This window comes from Leptopilina heterotoma, unplaced genomic scaffold, assembly GCF_015476425.1.
Source record: "Leptopilina heterotoma isolate Lh14 unplaced genomic scaffold, ASM1547642v1 Lhet_135, whole genome shotgun sequence".
NCBI lineage: Eukaryota > Metazoa > Arthropoda > Insecta > Hymenoptera > Figitidae > Leptopilina > Leptopilina heterotoma.
This window is the reverse complement of record NW_025110854.1, coordinates 2,475,079-2,500,739: the sequence shown is the minus strand read 5'-3', so window position 1 is coordinate 2,500,739 and position 25,661 is coordinate 2,475,079. Positions and strand designations below refer to the sequence as shown.

Below are 25,661 nucleotides of genomic sequence, written 5' to 3'. Positions count from 1 at the left end.
ATTTAATAAATGTTAATTATTATTTATTAATGATTAATATTTATTAATGAAATTAATATAAATAATTATTAATAATGATTTACTAGTTAAAAGAAGTATGTACATTTATTGCTTACGAATTTTGCTTTAATTTATTTGGAAAATAATTTACTTTGCTACATCACATTAATTAAAGAAGAAGATGATTGTTTTCAATCCTTCACCTTTTTAATTACCGTTAGACATAGTTAATCAACCCAAGTGCCAAAATTGTTAATAAGAAGTATGCGTCTGATGAAATATAAATATACAATTATTAAGTGTATGTATTTGTGTATGTAAAAAAGTCATATAATTAATAATCGGAAAATCAAATTTTTGTACATAAATTTAGTCAAATGGAAGCGAAATTTAACAAAAAGAAAAATTATAACCAATTATCTTCGACTTATTGACATAATTAGATAATCAAATTACAAACGAAAATCAAAATGCAAAATTTATAGGCAATAAGATTTATTATTTAATATCTTTTTGTACAATTCATTTTCTTGTTAAACAAAAAATAATAAATAAACACAACGTTTACGCACCGTAAAAATAATTTTTATTTACATCCTCAATTTCAATTTTAAATATTTTCTACTTTAAAAACAAAACGTTAAAATTAAAAAGATGGGTAATTAAAAAAAACTACATATGAAATTAGATGTCAAATTAAATTTATTGGTACCATAAGATTTCACAATGAATTTCTGTAATTGCAGTGAGCGGTGCGCTGTTGATAAAAAGAGAAAAAAAATAAACTTTAATTTTACTTTGCTTTTGCATTACGTAAACTACTTATTACATTTCGAAGAAGTAATAGCCGTTCGAAGCCGGTACAAAAAAAGTTGCAAGCATTCTTAAAAAAAATCTATTTTACGAAACTAAAAAAATATTACATGAAAAAAACCCTGACAATTATAATAATTGAAAAAAATACGATAAAATTCACTGAATAATTCTGTTTGTACCATAATACATATACATATATATATATATATTGCAGAAAGCAACGCTTAAAAATCAGGATATTTTTATCCTGAAATTCCTTTTTTTTCTTTCATATATAAGAAACAAAAGATTTGATTTTTTTTTTTTAGTTTCTTATTATTTTTTCTTTATTTCTTGACATTTTCAAGTGTCAATAAAAATTTCTCTAACGCTCCCAAAAATTTTTTTTATTATTTTCAAGCTCAATAGACAAACTAAAATCAACATTTTTAACGCCTTCTCGCTCCTAACGGCCTCGTCAATAAACACAAGGCTTTTTTTTTAATGAACGAAATCACAAGAAATGAAAAGAGAAAGAGAATAAAAATATGATTTGGGAGTAGTGTGAGTTGAGTGGAGGGGGAAAAACAAAAAAATGAAGCAAAATAAATTGGTTTAATTGATGAATTCCCGTGGTCAGCGTTGCATTTTTACTTGAATGCTAAAAGCTAGAAGATTCGAGGGAGATATTGACCTCGCGCTGTTATGACAGTAATAATTTTTGTTGTCGACACGATACCGTGAATTAGCGAATTGCACGTGTGCCGTGGTATGTGCGTGCTTTCAAGATACATTTATCTTGACTGCATTGAACGGAGATGAAAAATTTGAAAATATTTTCCAAAAAATTTATCTGTCAATTGAAGAAAATTTTAACTCTCTCGAGGAGTTTCTTTTTTTGTAATAAAAAAATGTATTTTCTTGTATAATTTTTCAAATGGAAAATTGTTTTAATAAAAAATAAGTACTCCGTTCGATTGCAGAGAAAACTGCTACTACGTGGCACACTCGTTCAATTTGGTCACGTCATTTAAGCGTTGCAAGTATCATTTTCTTTTTTCTTTTTTTTTGCTTTTACTTTTGTTGGGTGTGTGTTTTTTTTTAAAATACCAGCGTCACTCGATAACCGCGATTTAAAGAAAACGATCCGCTCACGGTAAGCGCGTATTACGTTAAATTGGCATTTCCTATTCTCTATTATAGACTTTGGTGTCATTTTCTTCGATATTTCGATGTCCTTTGTATAGCCTTTGCCACAATGAATTTATTTCCAATGAATCCATCCATACCATTTGATCTCATCATTGAAACGGGTTTTCCGTTTGAAAACGGCGAACGGCGATAAACGTGTTTTTTTGTTGTTGTTGTTTTGTTTGTTAACCATAGTTACCCCTTCTTTGACAACGACGACGACGACGATGATGACCTTTCGTGAATGTACACACAGGACCGTTACTCAATCGCCAAGCCGTGTTTTACCGTTTTGCGCAGTTAGTGATTTTTTGTTGATGTTGTTGTTTGTTGGACGAAGAAAAATTGGTCGAAACGAGCCTTCTCAGTCGCTCCCGCGACGCTGCATGGCGAATGCATTGTTCAGCCGTATGCTTTCGGCTCAATAGGGCTGGGAGAATTGACCCCCGGCTTGCGACTGGCCTGATTGATAAAAGCCACTTCTATCGCCCTGATAAGTCGAGTCCTGAGATAATAGTCCGTCCATTTGCGATTGAAATTCACCAACTGCGAATGAATCCTGAAACATGTTTTTTAATTTGTTAGTAAATGCAAAAATAACATAACGAATTGATTAAGGACGAAACAAATTAATTATAAACGAAAGTTAAAGGTTATTTTTCAAAATTATTTACAGGCATCGCAGTACATTCTTCCTCTGAAATAGGTGAAAAGGTGTGAATTATACATAAATTAAAAATTCAAACGGAATTCTCTTCATAAGGGTTTTTGTAGACAACAAACCTCAAAAACCATTTTTTTAAAATGTTTTACAATTTTTTATAATCATTTTTTTAAACAATCAAAAAAAATGCAGTGTTTTCGGGACAATTTATACCCGTAGAAAATAGAAGGGGTTTAAAATTTACATCATTTCTATTTCTTCATTAAGACAATTGTTTTAATAAAATTCAAAGTTTTTTAAAAATAAAGGAAAAAAATGTTTATAAATTCTATTTGTCAATTACTAATTTTAATTAAAAATGAAATTGAAAATTTTTGAACTTTTAGAAAACAAAGGAAAAAATTTTACTCAAAAAAATGTTCTGTTACATTTATTTAAGAATTTCTTTAATTGTAAAATTATTCAAAAACATCAATAACTTTTTTTTTAAAATAAATATTTAATTACTATTATTTTTCCATAGGAATAAAAATTTTCAAAATTTTCAAATTCAAACCTTTTTGAAATTAAACAACTTTAAAAATATTATTATCGGAGTGATTGATTTCTTCATTTTTTATAATAATTAAAGATAATAGAGAAATAAAATAATTATTTTATATTGTATAAGAATATTGTTTCTGTAGTTTCTTCAAAATTAATTTCCTATTCAATTATTATCTAAAATTTATCTTTAAATCAATTTTTATTAGAAAATTCTATGAGAATTCAATCATTTAAATACAAAAGTAAATTATTTATTCAATAATTGAATGTTTCTCAAAATTCAATTCTTATAAAGAATTTTATTACCAAATTTTTAAATAATTGAATTCTTTTCAAGAAATTTTAATAAAATTTTTAAGAATAGTTACGTTTTTCAATTATTTTTATGAAAATAATTAAATGTTTGTGTACAATTTTATTAACATTTTTTTAAATAATTGATTTCTTTTGGGTAGTTTTATTAAAATAGTAGAGATATTGAAAATTATTTAAATGAGGAAAATTTTTGAAAATAATTGAATTATGAAGAAGAATTTTATTATTTATAGAAATAATTGAGATTTGGACGAGTTTTTTTTTCAATTTTGAACATAATTCAATTTTATGATAAGAATTTTATTACTTTTGAAAGTAGGTAATTGAATTTCTGCAATCATTCGTAACTTCAAAATTCAATTTTTTTAGTATTTTTAACTAAAATTCTTCTATAAATCTATTATTTTTAATAATTAATTAAATATAGATATAAATTGACAAATTTAACTATGTAATTTTAGAAAATTTTAAATTATTACTATTTTTAATAAATTTAAGTTCTTTAAAATTTTTAATTAAATTCATTCAAAATTGAAATTTTAGAAAATTTCAAATTGAAACTGTTTAAAGTTCATTTATTTATGAAAATTGTAAACGCAACTCTTTTAAAATTGAATTAATTTTGAAGGATTGAAGTAAAAAAATTATTCATTTAATAATTTATGTCATTATTTTATGATAGTTGTTCAAGATTTAAGTTATTTAAAAAGAAATTATTGTCGCAGAAATAGAAAAAATTTAAGGGTTTTTTAGAATTCTTGATAATTTTATAGTTTATGAGACAAACAAAGAGACACAAATATTAAGAATTTTCTTATAAATTTAAAAATTTTTATTTTTTTCAGTATTTTTAATAAAAATCTCTGACTTTTCCCTGAATTCCCTGTGTCAAGAATATATATGATTATTAATAGTTTTAATAATATTAAAACTGTATTCCAATTCATATTTTATTTTAGTGAAAATAAATTTGAATTAAAAATTTTTACGTTCTATTATTTTTAAAATTGTTACTTTTATTTAAAAAAGTGAGTAAAAAGTTAGCCGCGCGCGAATTGTTGCTAGCTTTTAATCAAAACTGTTTGATAATTTTTAAAAACTTTTTTTAAAATTTTAAATAAGTGACAAAGAAAGTGAAAAAAGTGATCCCTGTATTCACGAAAATCACCAAACATTAATTTATGTTCAATTTAATACTTCTATAAATTTGAAATACAAATTTAATTTGTAAAAATTTGGATTGCATTCAGGTTTAAAAAATTGTAAACAAATTAAATTTTAAATCGTCAAAACTTTTCAGAATTTGCATTTTAAAGAAATTTTTTTTATACAAATTGACAATTAAAATTACGTTTTCCGAATTTCTATCCAACCAGAACCGATATTAAATCAAACTTTTCTCATTTAATAAAATTATTAGATTCAACCGATAAAAATTGTTATTAATTTATACTTCACTTAAAATCCTGTTTCTAATTCAATAAAATTACTTTTGATTAGTTCTGTTAACTATAAATTCTGTTGATTGTAAATTCTGTTGAATGAAAGATTCGATTAAGTCAGAGAAACATAGATTAGATTTAGTATTTATCACTTATTATATTTAACCGGTATAAATCGTTACTAATGTATATAATTCTGATGATTAAAAATTCATTTTACCTAAAATATTGCATTAAATAAGGATTTTGTTAAATAAAAATTCAGTTAAATTTAAAATATTTTAGATAAACAGTGCGTTAAACTGATTTTTTGTTAAATAATCATTAACATAAAAATTTCGTTAAAGTCAACATTAAATTGAATATTGCAAAGAATTTAAAATTTAAATTAAATGTTAAATTATTTAAAATTGTAAATTATTGTTTTGACAAATGAAAATTCGAATCAAAATTTGTCGTATCAATAATATTATAAAGGAGAATTAAAATGGCAAACAATAGAAATTTGCATTCATTGAAACATAATTTGATTAGAAATAAAAATTTACATATTTTACGATTAGGTGTATTTGCAAAATTTAATTTGGAAATAATTAAAAATTTATTAAAAAGAAAAATGTATGAAAATTTAGAGCATTTAAAAGGTAGATAAATTAAAGTTAGTGAATTAAAATTTGAATCTATGAATTTTTAAAAAAAGAAATGTGACTTTTTAATGCCTGAAAAAATAATCTCACCTGTGAGAGTTCCGCTTGCGAGAGTCCAGGTTGCGAGAGACTGAAGCCAGGTTGCGACATTCCCTGCGTTGTTCCTTGCGTCAATGGCAAGCCTGGTTGACTATAGGGTTGTGTATTCTGCTCTGTCTGACTCAATTTTCCAATTCGTGCTCCGGCTTTGCTCTTCAATGGTGTCATTCCACGTCGATTGCGTTGATTTTGCCTCGCCTGGAGTGCCTGTTGATGTTGATTGTAAAATCTCGGCGGCACATGTGCCATGTTCATGAACATTCCCACCGGAACTGGAACATTATTCATCGCTGCCTGCGCCCTCTCAGGACTAATATAACTAATCGTGTCATGCGTTCTACTGAAAATGTCCAACGTCACATTCCTCTGATAATAAGGATTGTGATTCTGATTGCCATTCACTTGCGCTCCGGACCTATCGTAAACTGAGCCAGGAATTAGTGCTTCCCTCGCGTCATACATTGACGTTGACATGAAATGTGAACCTGGATTTGATGCATTCACAAGTTTCTTCGGTTTTGCGAATTGAATCATGGATTCTTTTAGATTATTTAAAGGACCTTCGACTAAAACTTTTTGCTCCTTGTAGAAACTTAGTAAATGATTCCAAAGCGGTTGCTTAGAGAGAACTTTGGGATTACCGACGATAATAATCCCGTACTTTGCTCTCGTTAAGGCGACATTCAATCTTCGCGGATCGTTCAAGAAACCGATACCTTGATGTTCATTGGATCTTACACAGGACATGATGATAATGTCCTTCTCTCTTCCTTGAAATGCATCAACACTCGCGACCTCAATTTCTTGATAGAGTTTCGCGTGCAATGAACCTTGATATTGCATGTATTGAACTAAATAGGCTCGTTGCCCTTCGTAAGGGGTTATTACTCCAATTTGTTCTGGTTTCACGCCACAACGTAAAAATCGCGTTGTAATCTTTTCGACATTCGAGGCTTCGGTACGATTTAAATACGACGTTCCACTGCCGGCAATTTCTTCTTGGCCCTGTGTCACGTAGAAAAACATTGGTTTATCAGGCGCCGGCCATGGGAAGTCGATTTTGAGCAGTTTTCTTTCATCGGCACAGACACCATTTTGTAGGGAACCTTCGTAGAAGAAATTCGATGGGAATCGTGACAGATCGGGATGCATTCGATATTGAACTTCAAGTCTGAAGGGTCGTATTCCAAGGACAACGAGACGTTCAAATAGAGATTGGGAAAGACCGGCTCTTGCTGCTTTCTTACACATTACTACCGGTCCCAATTGACAGTGATCACCGACGAGGATCAATTGCTTTGCTCCTAATACGACTGGAACCATGCATTCCGGTTCAGTTGCTTGCATACTCTCATCAATTAAAATCGAATGAAATTTAAGTCTGTGGAGTCTTGGATCACCGGCTCCAACGCAAGTACAACAAATCACATCGGCAGCTTCGAGTAATTCTTTTTCGGCAGCCTTTTTCAATAGTCGATAACGTTTCTCATCGACACTGGAAAGCTCACCGGTCTCATCTTTCAATTGTTGGAGTTTTTGTAATTCCGTATTTGTTTCCATATTTTTTATCTGATTGTGTAGGGCCAAAAAGCTCACCGGCGAATCTATCGCCTCACGCGATTTGGCGCAAAGACGAACAACTTTAAGATTCGATTTGTGTATTTTTTCGGTCAGTTGATCGACAGCCGTGTTAGAGGGAGCGCAAACGAGCACTGGACCACCATTTTGCTTCACGAGTTGATAAACAATTGTTGCACTTGTCACTGTTTTTCCCGTGCCCGGCGGACCCTGAATTAGGGACAAAGGCCTTTGTACTGCGTGCTTCACGGCATAGACTTGAGAACGATTCAAATCCGGTAAATTCGGTGCACTGAAATGTTTCGGTAGGTGACAGCGAAACAAAACTTCCTCCACTTCGTGACCAAGAAGACGGTGATAAATGTAAGCCGATACCGATGTATCGTCAACGGCAAATTTCTTCAGAGCCAATTGCATTCTGCAAAAAGAATCGTAAGTGAAATGTAAATAAAAGATTAAAATGGGTTTTTTTGTCACAGAAAACAGGGCTCGAACCAGTGGGAGTATTTAAAAATACGGACTTTACGGACCAAAAATGAAAAATTACGGACCAATTACTGACAAAAATATAACCAGTCTGAGTCCAATAAGAGAACATTTTACATAAAAAAAACTATAAATTAAATGTTTCATAACTATAAAACATAAAGATATCGATAACTCCAAGTCGAAGACTCGGAGTGATCAATTTCTTCATGATTTCCAATACTTCAAGTTGAAGTTGAATGATAAAATCATTATCAATTCAATTATTATTTTCAAGAATTTTTAACTAAAATTCTTCTTTAAATCGATTATTTAAAATTTTTTTTTAAAAAGTTCTTTGACAGTTTTCAAATCTATTTGTTTACAATATTCAATTATTATCTAAAATTCTAACAGAAATTAATTTTTAAATCGATTTTTATTCGAAAATTCTACTAGAATTCAATTATTTGAATACAAAAATAAATAATTTATTGAATAATTGAATGTTTCTTAAAATTCAATTCCCATAAAGAATTTTTTTATCAACAAATTTTTAAATAATTGAATTCTTTCGACAAATTTTAATAAAATATTTAAGAATAATTACATTTTTCCAGAAATTCGATTAAAATTGTATTAAAAATAATTGAAATTAAGCGATGAGTTTTATTATTTGTGAAAATAATTGAATCCCTAAGAAGAATTTTATTATTTTTGGAAAATATTTCATTTTTGCGAAGAATATTATTACTTTTCAAAATAATTAAATTTCTGCAATAATTTATAACATTTCAAAAATTAAATTTTTTTTTCATGTTTTTAACTAAAATTCTTTCAATTTCAATTATTCGTAAATTTTTCAATTAAATATATATATTAGAAAATAAAAACTTGAAATAATTTTTTAAAAAAATCCACAATTATTAAACTTTCCCAAAAAAATTAATTGCACATAATTATTAATTAAAAATACGAAAAAATTCAGATTTCCAAAGATTTTAATTTGAAACCTTTTCAAAATTCAATTCTTTCTAAAAATTCACGCTCTAATGCTTTTAATATTCAATTTTAATTTTCTATCATTTTATTTGAAATTGTAAAAAAAATAACTGAAATTCTGCGATAAGTTTTGTTTTTTATGAAAATAATTGAATTCTTGCAACGAATTTTATTAAAAAATTGAATTCCTGTGAAGAATTTTATTTGTGAAAATAAAACTACGAAGAAAAATATTATTATTTATGAAAATAATTTATTTCTTATGAAGAATTGTATTAAATTTTTTTTAAATAATTGAATTCCTGTGAAAATTTTATTTTTGACAATAATTCAATTCTTGGGAAGAATTTTATTATAATTCCTTAAATAATTGAATTCCCATAAAAAATTTGCTATTTGTGAGAATGATTGAGTTCCTAAAAAGAATTGTATTGAAAATAATTATTGAATTATATTGGAAAATTTTATTAAAATTGAAATTTTATTAACTAAATTTTGTAAATAATGTTTTCAAAAATTTTTTAAATAATACAATTTTTTAAAGAATTTTATTTAAATTTTTCAAAATAATTGAATTTCTCGGAACTATTTTCTTAAATTCTCTGAATATAATTGAATTCTTTCGAGAAACTTCATTAAAATATTAAAAATAATTGCATTGGTGCGAAGCCATCTATAAAAAAAATTGGTACGTATTTGATTTCGTGTGAAATTTTTATTAAAATTTTGTTTAAATAATTAAATTCTTTTGGAAAATTGTATTAAAATAGATATTAAAAATTATTGAATTCAGGAAAATTTTTGAAAATAATTGAATTTCGGCAATCATTTGTAATTTCTCTAAAATTCTCCAAATTATATCGTACAATTCACGAACTTTTCGACATTTTTTATCAAATTTTACTGGACTTTACGGACCTAGTTTGAGCCCTGGAAAAATAGGTTTTAAATTTTGAAAAATGAAATATGGAAAAGTTGCTTACCGATCGAAACTCGTACTCTTCCAGATAAAATCAACAACGAAATTGCTGACACACTCTGTAGGCGCTCCAGAATTATTTTTCAACTCAATACCAACTTCTTCGCCATAGTTGTCGGGTATTTTAATCACATGTCCAATACCAGACCAGGGTTTGTGCAATTCCCCGAGGTAACGAAGTCGCAATTCATCTCCGTGCATTAGTTTCATATCACCGTCAGTTTTTGCAAGCATAAAATAGGCAATTGTCTTTTTATTTAAACCAACATCCCATCGTACCTCGATATTCTCCTGCGTTTGTGATTCTTTCAAACGCTTATCGTAATCCGCTTCCAATTTCACCAATGGACCAAATATATTTTGATATTGATAGCCGTCCTCGTATCTCAATAAAACTTGTTGTGGCTCCTCATCAACACCAGGCTTCTCAAGATCCTGAAATGTTGCATCAACATTGTCGCGCCACAATTCTTCGAGTTTATTTATTTGTTGTGCCGATATTTGTCTTGCACGCAATTGCTCTTGTTCTGATGGTATTTTCACTAACCATGCGAGAAAACTACGATCTTCTATTAATGGTTTCCATTGTTCTTGATCCCTGGAAAATTTTTATGTTTTTTTACAAAAATTTTAGTCATTTATATTTCTGTTTTTTCATTCTACAAGAATAAAATGTTAAACAATTCACCAGTTCATATCCTTGAGGGAACTTTGTGCAGCACATGGTTGTCGACAGAGAAGAACAACAACTGAGTCTGCTTTTGCGGGAATAAAACCAAGAACGAAGACATTTCTCACTGCACATGAATAACATTCGAGTACCGTTTCACCCAAAGGTCCATCTCTGGAAAATTCAATTTATTTCATTCGTTTTGTTAAAAAGGTTTTTGTTTCAAACAGAAAATTTTAAATAATAATAATAATCGTACCTGTGCAATGTGACTTCCTTGTGCTTTGCCCGAACGAGATGATTGATAATGTGCGAGCCTGACGTATTTCCTCGACCATTGCAAAACCATTTGCGACAAACATTGCACATCACAACACAAGAAGCTTCGTGAATACCACAATATTTACACGCATGTTCCGGTAAATCACGATTATAATATGCTTCTTCCTCTTCTTCTTCGAATTGTAGCTCCGCGAGTGTTTGTGCTGCCCCAGAAATCTTCAGGTCCAAGGACGATGCAACACTGGTTCCATTAACCTTAAATATAACCCAATATTGAAAAAATATAAAACCATAGAAATTTCTTAAATCTATCTACTAGTCAATAAAAAGCATTCGTGTCGTTCAAGTTTTAACAATAAAGATAACCTGAAATTATCATACGACTTAAACTTCGGTACATTATTATATGAATTTGACATTTACTCCGAAATTTACAAAAATTAATATTAATTTCTAAATTATAATTTACAAAAAGAAAATAGAGAAAAAGAATGAAACGGCTGTAAAGAAAAACAAAACAAATGATAGGAGCATCACCAGAACCAGAACATAAAATCAGAAAAATAAAAAGTGAGGTTAAGTTGAAACCGCGTGGGACGGGTGTCCGCAGACGATTTCTTGGATGTTATCACAACGTTCCAAGGTTACAGAGGAGAATTGCGATAAAGAAATAAAGGAGAATTTTTTTATTCAACTACTATAGTAACCTGCACTGGTTGACTTTGCTGGCCCTGGGTTGCAGCATCATGCTGTGAAGCCTGGGTTTGACTCGGCGAGGGTAATGTAAAATCAGTGAAGTCAAATTCACTGCCCTGTGTATCCGCTCCAATTAAATCTGTTTCCTCTGTGTCGAGAAAGGTGAGGGTTTGACTACTAGGTCCATACGCGTCGACACTCATCTTGTTCTGATCTGTATTCTTTATTCGTTGTTGTCTCAAGAAAGTGACTGTGAACAATCACACCACAGGATTTGATTATGAATTTTATTTCCCAACAGCCGGCTGATCGAGTGAATTACGTGTGGCAGCGAATGAATAAGGAAGTTTGCACTGTGTGACGAAACAAAAATTCTACGCCATACTTCGGTTTACTCCCACCAACATCGACACGAGTACAAGTTTTTACCCAAAAGATTACGTCATCAGCTGATTTCTGAACCATGGATCATAGCAAATCAAGGTTGATTCCTTCTTCATTTATATTTTCCCACCCACGTGGTGTAGTGTTGTTGTTGTTTGTTAGTTGCAAAAACTCACGAAAGAGGGCTTTTTGAATTTCCAAGACAAAATTCAATGACACTGAAATTGCGCAAAAATTTCTCTTTAAACAATTGAAGTTATTTTTATTTTTTTAAAAAAGTGCAATTTCTTGAAAAAGATTTAATTTCAAGTATATTTTTATATAATCATAAAGTAGTATAGATGTAATAAATAATTTAGCAATTAGTAATATTTTATTAATAATAGTGACGTTTTAACTACAAAAATTTATAAAAGTGGTTAGTTTTAAGTTTAATAGACAAAATTTAGAATTTATGTAAAATAATTTTAAAAAATATTATTTATTCCAAATGCAAATAATTTAAACCTTTGCGCTATTAACCCTTATTGGTTGAATGGGATGCGCAGTACATGTAGAGTTGCCCACGTGATAAATATGAAATTCCTCATTTACTAAAACTTGTAATTTTTCTTTTATAAAATTAAAATTGCTTACAATCTTTTGAATCTTAAAGCATAATAGAATTATTTATGTCTTGGGATACTTAGAATGCAGCAAAAAATATGTTAAATTACAATTTTTGGGAAAAAACTTGTTGCAGAATGATGCGCACGCACACCGGTGAATATTTATCTGCGCATTTCAACAAGACGCTACTCACACGCATTTGAAACATTGTAGAAGAAGTCGTAGTTTTTCGTTTATTCCTCGCTCGAACCTCATAAACGACGGATCTGTTACTTTTACTCATATTTAACTTTCATTTTTTAAACGTGAAACTCATTGTAATTGAGCAGTTTTTAACTTTCCGCTTTAATATTCGCTTCCGCGAATTCATTTTAATTAATATTGGATTTTAAAAAAGGTATTTAAAAGTACTTTAATTACTAGTGTTGTGCCGGCCCTCGTGTGCTGCAATTTCTTTGTTTCGTTTCAAACAATGAATAGTCGTAGAATAGAGAATATTGAATTTTTCTAATATTTTAATTTCTTGTTTTCTTTATAATTAATTTTAACATAATTACTTTTTTTCAATAGTTCAGAAATGGCTTACGTTCCAGCCGGTGCGTTAGACCGGACTTCTAACGAAAACGGTCTCAAAGAAAATCTAACTAATGGATTAAGGTAAGTAAACGTTTTAATCTCTTTCTAATTTTTTTTTTTTTAAAGTAATTTTAATAATTAATTACCTAATTTTTCATTTTTTGGGAAGAAATTTTAATATTGCATTTAGTTTACGTTACATAACCTTAAAATCTTTTTATAATTTTTGCACTTTTTAACGAGGTATAAAATCTAATTTTCTTAAATTTGGTTATTTGCAAAAGCGTGTACAGAAGGAATTTTTTGCTTTAACTACTTGCTTTGATTAAACGTACATAATTATTGATAACACGCGGAAATTCAAGGACTAATGTTTGATTTCTTTTCATTATTCCGTTTATATCAATTTTTCCCATGGTGTTTACATAAACTGTGTATAATATTTAAACTGTTTTTCTGTAGTAGCAGGGTTGCTACGCAACGTGAAAACCTGGAAAAGTCAGGGAATCTTGATCGAAATCCTGGAAAATTGTTGTTTTCTCAAGTTATTGTGCTTATTCTTGAAATTTAATTTCACTTAAATATTTCAAAATTAATTCAATTTTAAAAGAATTGCATTTACAATTTTCATAAGTAGATGAACTTCAAAAGATTTTGATTTCAAATTTTGTAAAATTTTAATTGTAAATAAATTTAATTAGAAATATAAAAAAAAACTTAGATTTAAAATAAATTTTTTTAACTAAAATTCTTCTGAAATTAGTTAAGTTTTTTAATATATTTAATTGATTATTAAAAATAATGGATTTATAGAAGAATTTTAGTTAAAAACACTAAAACAAATTGAATTTTAAAGCTATTACAAAAGATTGCAGAAATTCAATTATTTTCAAAGGTAGTAAAATTCTTCTCAGAAATTCAATTATTTTCAATACATTTTTAATTAAATTTCTTTGAAGAATAAAATTGTTTTCAAAAATTTTAATGAAATTCTTTGCGTAACAATTAAATTTTTTCAAAATAATTTTAATAAAATTCTTCGCAGAAATACAATTATGTTTAAAAATTTCTCTCCGAAATTTCAATTATTTTTATAAATAATAAGATTTTTCTCCGAAATTCAATTATTTCAAAACTTTTAATAACATTCTTGAGAGAATTTCAATTATTTTTAACATAATTTTCATTAAATTTCTTGAAAAATGCAATTATTCTTAAAGATTTTATTAAAATTTGTCAAGAGAATTCAATTAAAAATTTGTTGATAAAATTCTTTATGAAAATTCAATTTTCAGAAACATTTAATTATTTAATAAAATATTTATTTTTCTAGTTAAATAATTGAATTGTCGTAGAATTTTCTAATAAATATTGATTTAATAATGAATTTTAAATTAAAATTTCAAAATTTTTTGAAGTTTTTAATTTTTAATGTATATATTATTTAATTGAAGAATGGCAGAATAATCGAAATTTCGTAAAATTAAATTGTAAACAAACGAATTTGAAAATTCACAAAGAACTTTTTAAAAAATTGACTTAAAGAAGAATTTCAGTTGAAAATTCTAGAAATGAATAATTGTAATGATGGAAATAATTTTTGAAAGAGTTACAGTAACAAAGTAGCAAGAGTTTTAATTATTATAAAACATGAAGAAAGCGATCACTCCGAGTTGAAGACTCGGAGTGATCGATATCTTCATGTTTTATAATATTCGTATATGTTATTGAATTTAAAATTTTTGAATATCTTAATTTCTATAAAAAAAAAAAATAATGATTAAATATTTATTTAAAAATGAAATTATTTATGTTTTCGAATAATTTTCGTTTTAAAAACTTGGAAGAATTTCGTTTTTTAACCTGGAAATTCTGGAAAAGTCAGGGAATTTGAAAAGAGCAAAAGCATAGCAACCCTGAGTAGAAAAAAATTGAGCACTTGTTTAATATTGAACATTGAAATACATATTTTGAATAAATCATTAAATTTTTATTATATTATTAACTTTATTCTTGTTTAACTATTGAAATTGTGTATATTAATATTTTAAATAAATTTTTAACAGTGAGAAAATTGAGACCAAGTTATATATTGCAAATTTGCCACCAGAATTAAATGAGGTAGGTTCATTTTGCATTTTTATTTCGTTGATAAATTTGAATAAATTTTTTTACAGTTGTAGTTAATAATTTTTAATTTTTGAAAGGATGGCATTAAGCAAATTTTCACTCGGTACGGAGATGTCACTTCTATTTTATCACTATCGACAGTCGATTGGGCATACGTTACCTATAGAACACATCGAGAAGCTGTCCTTGCAATAGCCAACTTGGATGGAAAACCACCTTTAAATTTAAAGGTAGAAATCTCTAAAGGGAGACAGGCAAGAAATGTAAAAGAACACACACGAGAAAATGGATTGTCCGTTGATCCAGAGAGAAATCCTAATCCTTATGCACCAGATCACAGAGAAGCCGATGTTTTTGTGCAAGTATTTTCTTTTAAAAAAAACAACTTTTCAATAGTTGCAGAAAATAATTTTTCTAAAATAAAAAGCTGCCACTGATGTTTCAGACAAAACAAAATAATACGTTCATTTATTTTTCTTGTTTTTTTGTTTATAGTTCTCGTAATCACGTGCCACATCAAAGTATTCCAGAAAGATTACGATCAAGATACATGATACCTTCCTATGAAGTAGAGGATGATATAATGTACCCAGTAGAAAGTCATCCGAGAACATTAAATCCATTTGAAAATGCATATCCCTATCACAATACAAATTTACTTTGGACAAGGTGAGAAATCATTTTTTCGTTTTAAACAGAAATGTAATACTTTTGACAATTACAGGGTTGCCGCAGGTCAGGGAAATCAGGGAAAAGTCAGGGATTTTTATTACAAGTACTGGAAAAAATTTAATTTTTAGAATTCATAAAAAAACTGAATTTGTTATCTTTTTTGTTTGCCTCATATAAACTATGAAACTACCACAAATTCTAATACAAAACATTCAACATTTTTTTCTAATTCGGACCAGAATGAATTTTTTAATATTATTTAATTATTTCAAAAGTTTTAACGTAATTATCTTGATAAATAAAAAAATTCTTTACAAAATTTCAATTATTTTTAGGAATTTAAAAAAAATTCTTTGCAAAATTCAATTATTTTCGCATAAATGACAATATTCATCACGAGAATTCAATTATATTTATAAATATCAAAAATTTTCGCCAAAAATTCAATTATTTTCAAAAATTTAAATAAAATTCTTTGCAAAATTTCAATTTTCAAAAGTATTTCGCAATTCAATGATTTTCAATATTTACTATTTTTATAAAATTTATCAAATAATTTAATTAATGAAAAAAATTTTTGATACAATTCTACTAAAATAATTCAATTAATTTTATAAATGATCAAATTTCATTTAGGAATTCAATAATTTTCCTCGCAGAATTTCCAATATTTTTAATACAATTTAAAATAAATTCCTGGAAAAATGAAATTATTCTTAAAAAATTTATTTTAACTTGACGAAAGAATTCAAGTTTAAGAATAACATTCTATTATTCAATAAAATAATAAAATTCGTTGCAATAATTCAATTATTTTCATAAATAACTTTTCATTCGTCGCAGGAAATCAATTATTTTCAAAAATTTTTATGTAATTCTACAAAAGAATTCAATTATCTTACGATAAACAACAAAGTTTTCCCCATAAAATCAATTATTTTAAGGAATTTTAATCAAATTCTTTTCCAAAATTCAATTATTTTGATAAACATCAAAATTCATCATAAGAATTCAAGTCTTTTAAAACTAATAAAATACTTTCCGGAAATTAAATTATTTTCAAAATTTTTTAAAAATTCCCGTTAAGAATTAAATTACCTTTATAAATAGATAGTGAAATTCTTCTCAAGAATTAAATTATTGTCAAAAATTTTAATAATATTCTTGGAAAAATTTCAATTATTGAAACGAAATTTAATCAAAATTCTTTGCATGAATTCAATTATTTTCATAATTATTATAATTATATTCTTATCAGAAATTTAAGTATTTTAAAAAAATTGTAATAATAAAATTCTTAAAAAAATTTTCAATTATTTTCAAAAATTGTTATAAAATTCTTTGATATAATAAATTTCAGTAAAATTTTAATTAAATTCCTTAAAAGAAATTAATTATTTTCAAAAGTTGTTAATTAAATTCTTTATAAAAATTGAATTCTAAGAAACATTCAATTATTACTGAATAAATTATTTATTTTTGTATTTAAATAATTGAATTCTCGTAGAATGTCCTATAATAAAAATTAATTTAAAAATGAATTTCAGTTAAAATTTTAGATAATAATTGAATATTAAAAGCATTAGGGGGGAATATTTAGAAATGATCGAATTTTGAAAAGGTTTCGAATTCAAATCTTTGAAAATCAGAATTTTTCGTACTTTTAACTAACAATTCTGCGTAGAATTAATTTTATTACTTCCTCGTAGAGGAAGTATTGTAATACCAAAATTTTTCGAGTTCGATTTTTTGACATATCTTTATGTTATTTGACCTTAGGAGTTCAAAAATGACATTTTTCAAAAATGTCTTTCCGCGCGCGCGTGTGTGTGTGTGTGTGTGTGTGTGTGTGTGTGTAAACATCACATTTTCATAAATATCTCGAAATCATGAAGAGCTTTTGGGTTGAATTTTTTTTAAAATTGTAGATCTCACCTGCGGACATAAAGCGAGAGTACTTTCTGATATATTAATAAAGTTTAACTTAATTTTTTTTTATTTTTAATTTTGCAAAAAAACGTTTTTTGCCCATAACTTTAAAAAAAATGTTAGGACACCTATAAATGTTTTTCCATAATTTTGTAGAGTTTTTTTAGACGCATCTTTTGAACATTTTTCGTCCATATTAACCGGAGTTATTAACAGCATGTGATTGTTACAGAATTCAATGTTAATTTTTTCGACCACTTTTCTCTTAAAATATTAAATAAATTAAGCTAGTTTTTTGTGAATAACTCTAAAATATCATAAAGAAGGGCAGTGATGTGAAAAAGTTTTAATATTTTTAAAATTATTTATTAAAAAATAACTTTAAAATTATCAGTTCTCAAAATCACTTTTAATCAATTTCTCGTCTTTTCCGATTTCAAAGTATTTTTTTATAATTTATTTTAGAATTATTAAAACTTTTGCACATCACTGCTCTTCTTTATTATATTTTAGAGTTATTCACAAAAAACTAGCTTAATTTATTTAATATTTTAAGAAAAAAGTGGTCGAAAAAATTAACATTGATTTCTGTAACAGTCACATGCTGTTAAACTTTCAAAAATCAAAAATTTTGGAAAATAAGACTTTTTTGAAAATTTTGTTGAAAAACGTAAAAGTAATTATCAAATTATTGTTATCAACTTGTAGAGCATTAAAAAACGCTTCGATTGACCTATTTTTGAACCTAATTCGATAATGAATTTCGAAATTATTGGTATTTTAAAAACCAAAAATTGTAAAAAATGACATTTTCTCAACTTTGTTGTTTGAAAAATTTTATTTAACTATTAAATTATTGTAACTATCTTGTAGGGTATTTAAAAATACATTGATTGACTCAAAATTCAATCACTTTTACCATATTTATAAAAAGTTATTCATATATATTTCTATTATTTTTATCTCCATGAGGAAGATTTTGGTGTTCATGAAATGAGCACCAAAATTATAAAAAAAATATACAACTTGGCAGCGGTTTTTTATTATTAATTCACTGGGTTATCTTTAATTATTATAAACACATGAAGAAATCGATTACTCCGAGTCGAAGACTTCTCATGTTTTACAATAAATGTTCTTATAAGTTATTGAATTTCAAGATTTGGATTTGAAATTTTTGAAAATCTTAACTCCTATGGAAAAATAATAATAATTAAATATTTATTAAAAAAAGAAGTTGTCGATGTTTTCGAATAATTTTACAATTATTAAAGATATTCGTAAATAAATGTATTAGAAAATTTTTCTCAGCATCTAATCATTTATAGAGTGAATCAGAATATTCTTTTCGGGTCAGGGAAAAAGTTAAAATTTTGTCTGGAAATTAGGGAAAAACGAAATTAAATTTTTGTGGCAATCCTGAATTAGTTTTTTCAAATTCAATTTTTGACTTTTGTAAATTAAAATTTCACAGAGGAAGACTTGCAGTGGCTGATAATGGACGACGACAAGTGTACATGGGACGTGGACTTGCACGTTATGAAATTCCTGATCATCACCCTCGTTTGGAGGAAAATATATCTGCTTTGTATGATAGGCGTTCAAATGTTGGTATTTTTTTTAAATTTAATGACATTAAAATTTTAAAAAGTAAAACATAACTAAATAAAATTTTTTACAGGGCTTGTATGAATATGGAGTTGATAATTTGAAGTACGAAATTGGCAGATGCTTGTTTTGTGGAAATATCACTAGAATGAGATGCTCAAAATGCACCTCTTTCTATTGTTCACGAAATTGTCAGAAAGCCGATTGGAACGCGCATAAAGTTGAATGTCTTTCTTTACCGTTAGTAACACTTTTTTTTATTACTATATTATTTTGTTTGTATATTTTTCTCGTGAAAGCAATAACAAAATTAATACATTTTCCTTCTCAATTTTAGAGCTTTAACTGGAGTTCCAAATGCGGTAAACGATTTACAAGAACGTGTCTCTGTTTTAAATCAAAGAAAACCAGCATCACAAAAATTGAATTCTGAACATGTTCATGAAGAAAAGGAATCTCAAAATATTGAACAAGAATTGAAACAAAAATTGAAAATCCATCAAGAAGAGGTGAAAGAAGAGACACAAAAATCACGAATTGAAAAAAGGGATATTGATTGTCAATTTCAGAAGCAATTTTTAAAGAAAGATAAATTCATTGAAGTGGAAGTCATGTGTCCTATCTCAAATTGCGAATGTTGGATTCAACGAACAGAAGATGCTGAAAAATTCACCGAGTTAATGGACGATCTTAAGGCATCAGATCTCGCACCAAAAGCAGATTTAATAATTGATTCAATGGTTGCTTACAAATTTTACGATATGTGGCATCGTGCCATGATTTTATCAGTTGAACCATTGACCGTGAATATCATTGACTACGGCATTAATTGTGACGTTAAAAATAAAAATGACATTCGCGATTTGGGAATGTACAAAAATGTTCCCAGTTTTGCGAGGAAGATTTTCATTCAAAATCGAATTGAGGATGAGCCATTGAAGGAGAATGAGCATTTATTCGTTAAATTGGTAAGCGAGAATGATGAAACTGGTGTTCTGATGGTTGTCATTCCACAAACGGAGAAAACCCCATCAGTGAAAAGTGGTCCCAGTTCACAAAATCGTCGCGATTCACAGAGCAGTCATAAATCGGTCAGCAAGAATGAACCAAGTCCAAAGAAGCAGGAGGTGGATGAATCTCGTACTCATTCAACAGTCAAGAGTCCTGCGACTTCTTCTCGAGGAGGCAAGAGACAAACGCCAGTTATTCCCAAGGAACTACCTTGTCCAACTGGTTGTATTTTGGATCATCTCGAAGCTGACGATAAAGGTCTCATTGAAGTTCACACTGAACTTGGGAAAAGTAAATTTTCCATTACAATAATTCCTCAAAGATTCTCCAAATATTATGAGAAGGTTCTGGTTCATTTTGGAACTTACTGTGGGAATGCGTCAAAAACACAAAGCTACACGTGAGTATTTATTGTCATTTTAAAATAACTGCTAACAATTTCATTTCCTTTGCAACTATTTTTACTCATTATTCAGGCCTCGGATAGTGTACAAATTTTTCAACTATTAATTAATATTAATTTCGAACCAATTTTGAATACTTAATTAAACATTTCTTTCATTTTAATGAAAATTTCCAAAGTAGTGGAAAAATATCAAATTTCTAGAAAGATTAAAAAAATTCGAATTTTTGCTGTTCTTTGAAAATACTATAAACCTTAAATTGTCCTTGTTTTCTTTTTCACCTTTAAAATTTAAAAAAAAACATGAGTTACAGTCTGCAATTTTTATTTTTAAAAAATTGAATTTTTGTATTTAAATAATTGAATTCTTAAATAACTTTCTGCAAATTATCAAAAATAATTCATTTCGTGAAGAATTTAGGTTAAAAATTCTAGAAAATAATAGAATTTTGGAAGCATAAATATGAAAACGTTTAGAAATAATAAAATTTCAAAAGATTTCCAATTTAGTTTTTGAAAATTAAAAATTCTAAAAAATTTTGTTGAAATTGATTGAAGTTTTCAGTACACATTATTTAATTAAAAAATGTTCGAATAATCGAAATTTTGCAATTAAATTTAAGACGAATTTTAATTCAACCTTTTCTAAATAATTAAAATTTCGAAGAACTTTCTGGAAATTGTTAAAGTAAATTACTTAGAGAAGAATTTTAGTTAATAATTTTTAAAAATAATTACATAAATTTTTGAAAATTTCAATTTATAATATACTCAGGGTAGCCACCCTGAGCAAAATTTACATGTCAGTAAAGTCAGGGAAATTTAGAAAATTGAGATTTTTTTCGACTTTTCTTCCAAATATTGCAACAAAATATCATTTTTTAGTATTAAATGTAACTCATTTCGATTTTTATAGTGCAAAAAATAACTATATTTCTTTTTAAAAAGATTTTGAATAATTGAAATTTTGTAAAATTTACTTGAAAATAATTAATTTTTTTTCGAATATTTTGTTAGAATTTTTGAAAATCAACTTTTGAAGAATTTTAATTGCAAATTTCCGAAATAATAATAAACTATTAAAAATTTTAATGAAAAATCTTTAAACGTAAATTTAAAAATGAAAATTAATTAAAATTAGTTTCTAATTTTTTAAAATTTAGTATTTTTCAGTACTTTCAATTACATATGTCCGAAAATTCAAATACATAAGAAAAATAATATTTTAGAATTATTTTTAACATTTTGGAGAAAAAAATTATGTTCAAAATATTTCATTAAAATTCATAAAAAAATTAATTAGTTTTTTTTATTAATTCAAAAACTCTTTTAAGAAATCCAATTGTTTTCGAGAAATTACATAAAAATATTTTTAAAAACTACTTAATTCTTAGAATTTTTTTTATCATAATTTTTTAAGATTTAATTATCTTCGAATAAAGCAAATAAAAATTTACTTTTTTGGACTTAATAAAATTTCGGAGAAATCATAGTAAATATTTATAATTAAAATTCTTCAAAAATTTTATTATTTTTATTTTTTGAAAATATTATACCCTAATAAACTGAAGAAAAAAATATGGACAGTTACAATTATTATAAAAAATTGAATTTTCGTATTTAAATAATTTAATTCTCGAAGAACTTTCGGAAAATTATTTAAAATAATTGATTTAGAGATGAAGTTTAGTTAAAAATTATAGAAAATAATTGAATTCAGGAAGGGTTATAATTGTAATTTTTAGAAATTATTAAATTTCATAAATTTTACTCATTTTCCGTTAACTTTCATATTTTTCTGTAAAAAGAATTTTGTCTGGGAAAATAATTTTAATGTCAGCCAAATTGATAAACTGAAACTTGTGACCACCCTGATACTTATTTAAAAAAATTATTGGATTTTTGTAGAATTATAATTGTAATTTTTACAAATAATTAAATTTTCATTATTTAAATAAAGTTTGTTTTGGAAAATTTTATTACAATTTTTTAAAAGTACCCAATTGTATTTTTTGAAAAATAGGTACTGTTAAAAAAGTATCCAAAACTTGTAACTGAAGTTGTTATTATTAGGATAAGGGAAATAAATTAAAATTTTAAAAGTTACAAATTTTTTAGGAAAACAGAGTAAAATTTGAGTAGATAGTAGGAAATAAAATAAATTTTTGGAAAAAATCATAATAGTGAATTTTATTCTGTTACAGTCCGACGATGGAAGGAGAAATTGTCGCGGGTAGAAGAGCAGATGACGATTGGATTCGTGGCCAAGTTTTGTCGCTTGATACACCAATAAAAGTAGCCTCTATCGATGATGGTCGGGTCAGTTTAATCCAGCATTGCCTTAAAATGCCATCCGAGTTTGCTGAAGTTTGCACGTTTGCTGCAACCTGTTCAATACAAGATCTTAAAGAGAAGGTAAACAATTTATTTAAACTTAATTTCTGAATGGTTTAGATTTTTTTTAATATTCACCATATTTTCATTTACATATTATTCTTTATTAAGGATATCCTATTTTTTATTTTATTACTAAAAGTTTACAGTGTAATTATGAAACTAATAATTTTCATTCTAATCCTGAAAATTGACCTATTTTTATCAGGTTGAATCTTTGGAACACTTCTCATTCGTGGTGCTTTCATCGAAAATTGTTGACGGTAAGGCAAATGCAGAAATAATGTTGACGAGGGATAATAATACATCTTTCAAAGCTGATTTGACCCAATGGCAACCACCACCTGAACAAATTGGCGTCACAATGCCAAAACTGAAAACAAATACAGAGGTAGTTTTTTATTTCTTGAAAAAAAATTAATTAATTTCTTTCTTTATTAATATTTTTAAACGTTTTTCTTTGTTGATGTTTTAGATAATAATAACTGCATTCCGCAGTCAATCTTTAATCTATGTACGCAGCCTTGAGACAAGTGAGGTTGAACGTTACAACAGATTACTCCAGGAAGTAGCGAAAGTTGCTCAATCTGGTCAGTATTTATTTTTTTTAATTTATTATATTTATTTGTTTATTTAGAAATTGCCATAATACTTTCTTTCTTTTAATAACAGCTCAAAAATTGAAAAATGTTCCCGTGATTGGAGAAATGATTCTATCGAAATATGAAGACAATAATTACTATCGAGCGGTAATTACAAAAATAGACGGTGATAAAATTTTCATTACTTACATCGATTTCGGTAATGTTGAAGTTACAACGCTTACCGATATGAGAGAAATGCCAAATTCGTTGAAACAGGTTTGTCCATTTTTAGTTTAAATTTGCAAAATTTTAATATTGACTACTGAAAGTAAAAAACAATTTAGAATATTAATAATTTTCCTTTAATATTAAATGTCAAGAAGAGTGATAAATTCTACTACTTAATTTTCCTTTAAATTTTAGCAAAATTCGGCAACAGTTAGAGTTTCATTGAAAGGTGTTCCAAGTGATGTTCCAATGACTGAGGGTCTCGCAAATTACCTTGCACATTTCACCCAAATGGAGCAACCATTAAAAATGACTTTTGAAGGTTCTCCATTGGACGATGGTGTTGAATTGAAAACTGCATCGCGAGAAAGTGTCAATGAAAAAGTTAATCAACTTCTTAATCCAAATTGGAAGGAAGCCGAAAAAGGTAGTTTTCTTTTTAATAGAAGAAAAATGTTAAAATGTATTAAAATTTTCTGTATTTCAATTTTAAATTTAAATATCATATTTTAAAATTTGTTTTCAGAAAAAACTTGCTTCATGCTAGACACTTTCCCTTGTGTGCGTTTGGGAGAAAAAGGTGATACAGTCACTGTTTGCCTTCTTTATACTCAACATGCAGGAACAGAGTATTTCATGTGTCCTCTTGACATTGATTTAATAGCTCACGTTCAAGAAACTCTCCCAGGGATGGTAAGTATTTTTTTCGAAATAAAAAATAGAAAAATAGAACCTTAAGTTAATAATTAAATTAAAAAATGTTATTCTTAATAATTTAGCTTCAAAAGTATGTCGAGTCAACAACCGAACATTACATTCCACGTGAGGGTGAAATGTGTATTGCACCTTTCGAGGGTACATATTATAGAGCCGCGTGTTTATCAAGAGGCGTAAATAAAGCGAATGTATTCTTTGTTGATTATGGAAATCTTGCCGAAGTCGATCACAAAGATTTAAGATTCTTCCCCAAGGAATTTGCAACTCCACCAGCTCTTGGAACTTGCTGCAGAGTTCAGAGTAATTATTATTATTATTATTATAAATTTTAAACATTCTTTTCACCAAATTACAGTTTTATTAGATTTTATTTTAATATTTATATAATTCCTGTTTTGTTTTGTATTTTAACAGACTTTTTACCAAAGGAATGTGAAAAACAGATTTCACCACAACTTGAATTGCGAATTAGAGAACTACTCAGAGAACAAACTCCAGTCAGCATTAAAATTATTGACATCGAGGAATCAACTCAAACTTTCTTCATTGAAATACCAGAAATTCGGAGCATACTTCTCAAAGAAAATTTATTTTAAACTCATTCTTAAAAGAATCCTAAGAAACGATAAGAAAATTAAAAAAATACTTTATTATTGAGGAAAGCGGAAGGAAAATTACTTTATTTTTTATACTGATTAAAAATAAGGCTTTTTTTTGTTCATATTTTATCGTGAAATTATATCGCAACAATAATTTTAAAAGAGAAATGTTTATTTTCTATTTTGTGGAACGATTTGAAAATTTTCTTTTTATATATTAATTAAAATTATAATTAAGTTTCATTTTTAGACCTTTAATTTCTTATAATTAAAAATGTAAGTTTTTTTAATTTTAAAAACAAATTTTTTAATGTTTCACTATGGAAGGAATTATTCTTCGTCACTGTTTCTACAATACATGTATACATTTTTGAGAAATAAATGTAGACGTTCATTTCAACGTTATATATTCATAAAAATGGTTTCATTTATTTCCGTGAAAAATG

At 26.9% G+C, this 25,661-nt stretch overlaps 2 protein-coding genes across 2 annotated transcripts; one reads left to right on the top strand and one right to left on the bottom strand.

Annotated features, from left to right (window-relative positions):
- Positions 1-684: 684 nt before the first annotated feature.
- LOC122497680 (regulator of nonsense transcripts 1 homolog) lies at positions 685-11,814 on the bottom strand. The gene is made up of 6 exons (XM_043604927.1): positions 11,383-11,814; positions 10,653-10,930; positions 10,412-10,567; positions 9,728-10,321; positions 5,691-7,695; positions 685-2,545 (listed from the first exon to the last, which is right to left on the bottom strand). Exons 1-6 carry the CDS (start codon positions 11,572-11,574, stop codon positions 2,408-2,410), a joined length of 3,363 nt encoding a protein of 1,120 aa, XP_043460862.1. The 5' UTR covers positions 11,575-11,814; the 3' UTR covers positions 685-2,407.
- Positions 11,815-12,589: 775 nt separating this feature from the next.
- On the top strand, positions 12,590-25,634 carry LOC122497659. The gene is made up of 16 exons (XM_043604905.1): positions 12,590-12,761; positions 12,935-13,021; positions 15,007-15,061; positions 15,148-15,428; positions 15,566-15,739; positions 19,146-19,278; positions 19,353-19,519; positions 19,617-20,690; positions 22,898-23,108; positions 23,296-23,478; positions 23,563-23,677; positions 23,760-23,947; positions 24,095-24,326; positions 24,426-24,592; positions 24,679-24,916; positions 25,031-25,634. The coding sequence occupies exons 2-16, from the start codon at positions 12,942-12,944 to the stop codon at positions 25,210-25,212; spliced, it is 3,480 nt and encodes a 1,159-aa protein (XP_043460840.1). The 5' UTR covers positions 12,590-12,761; positions 12,935-12,941; the 3' UTR covers positions 25,213-25,634.
- The last annotated feature ends 27 nt before the right edge of the window (positions 25,635-25,661 follow it).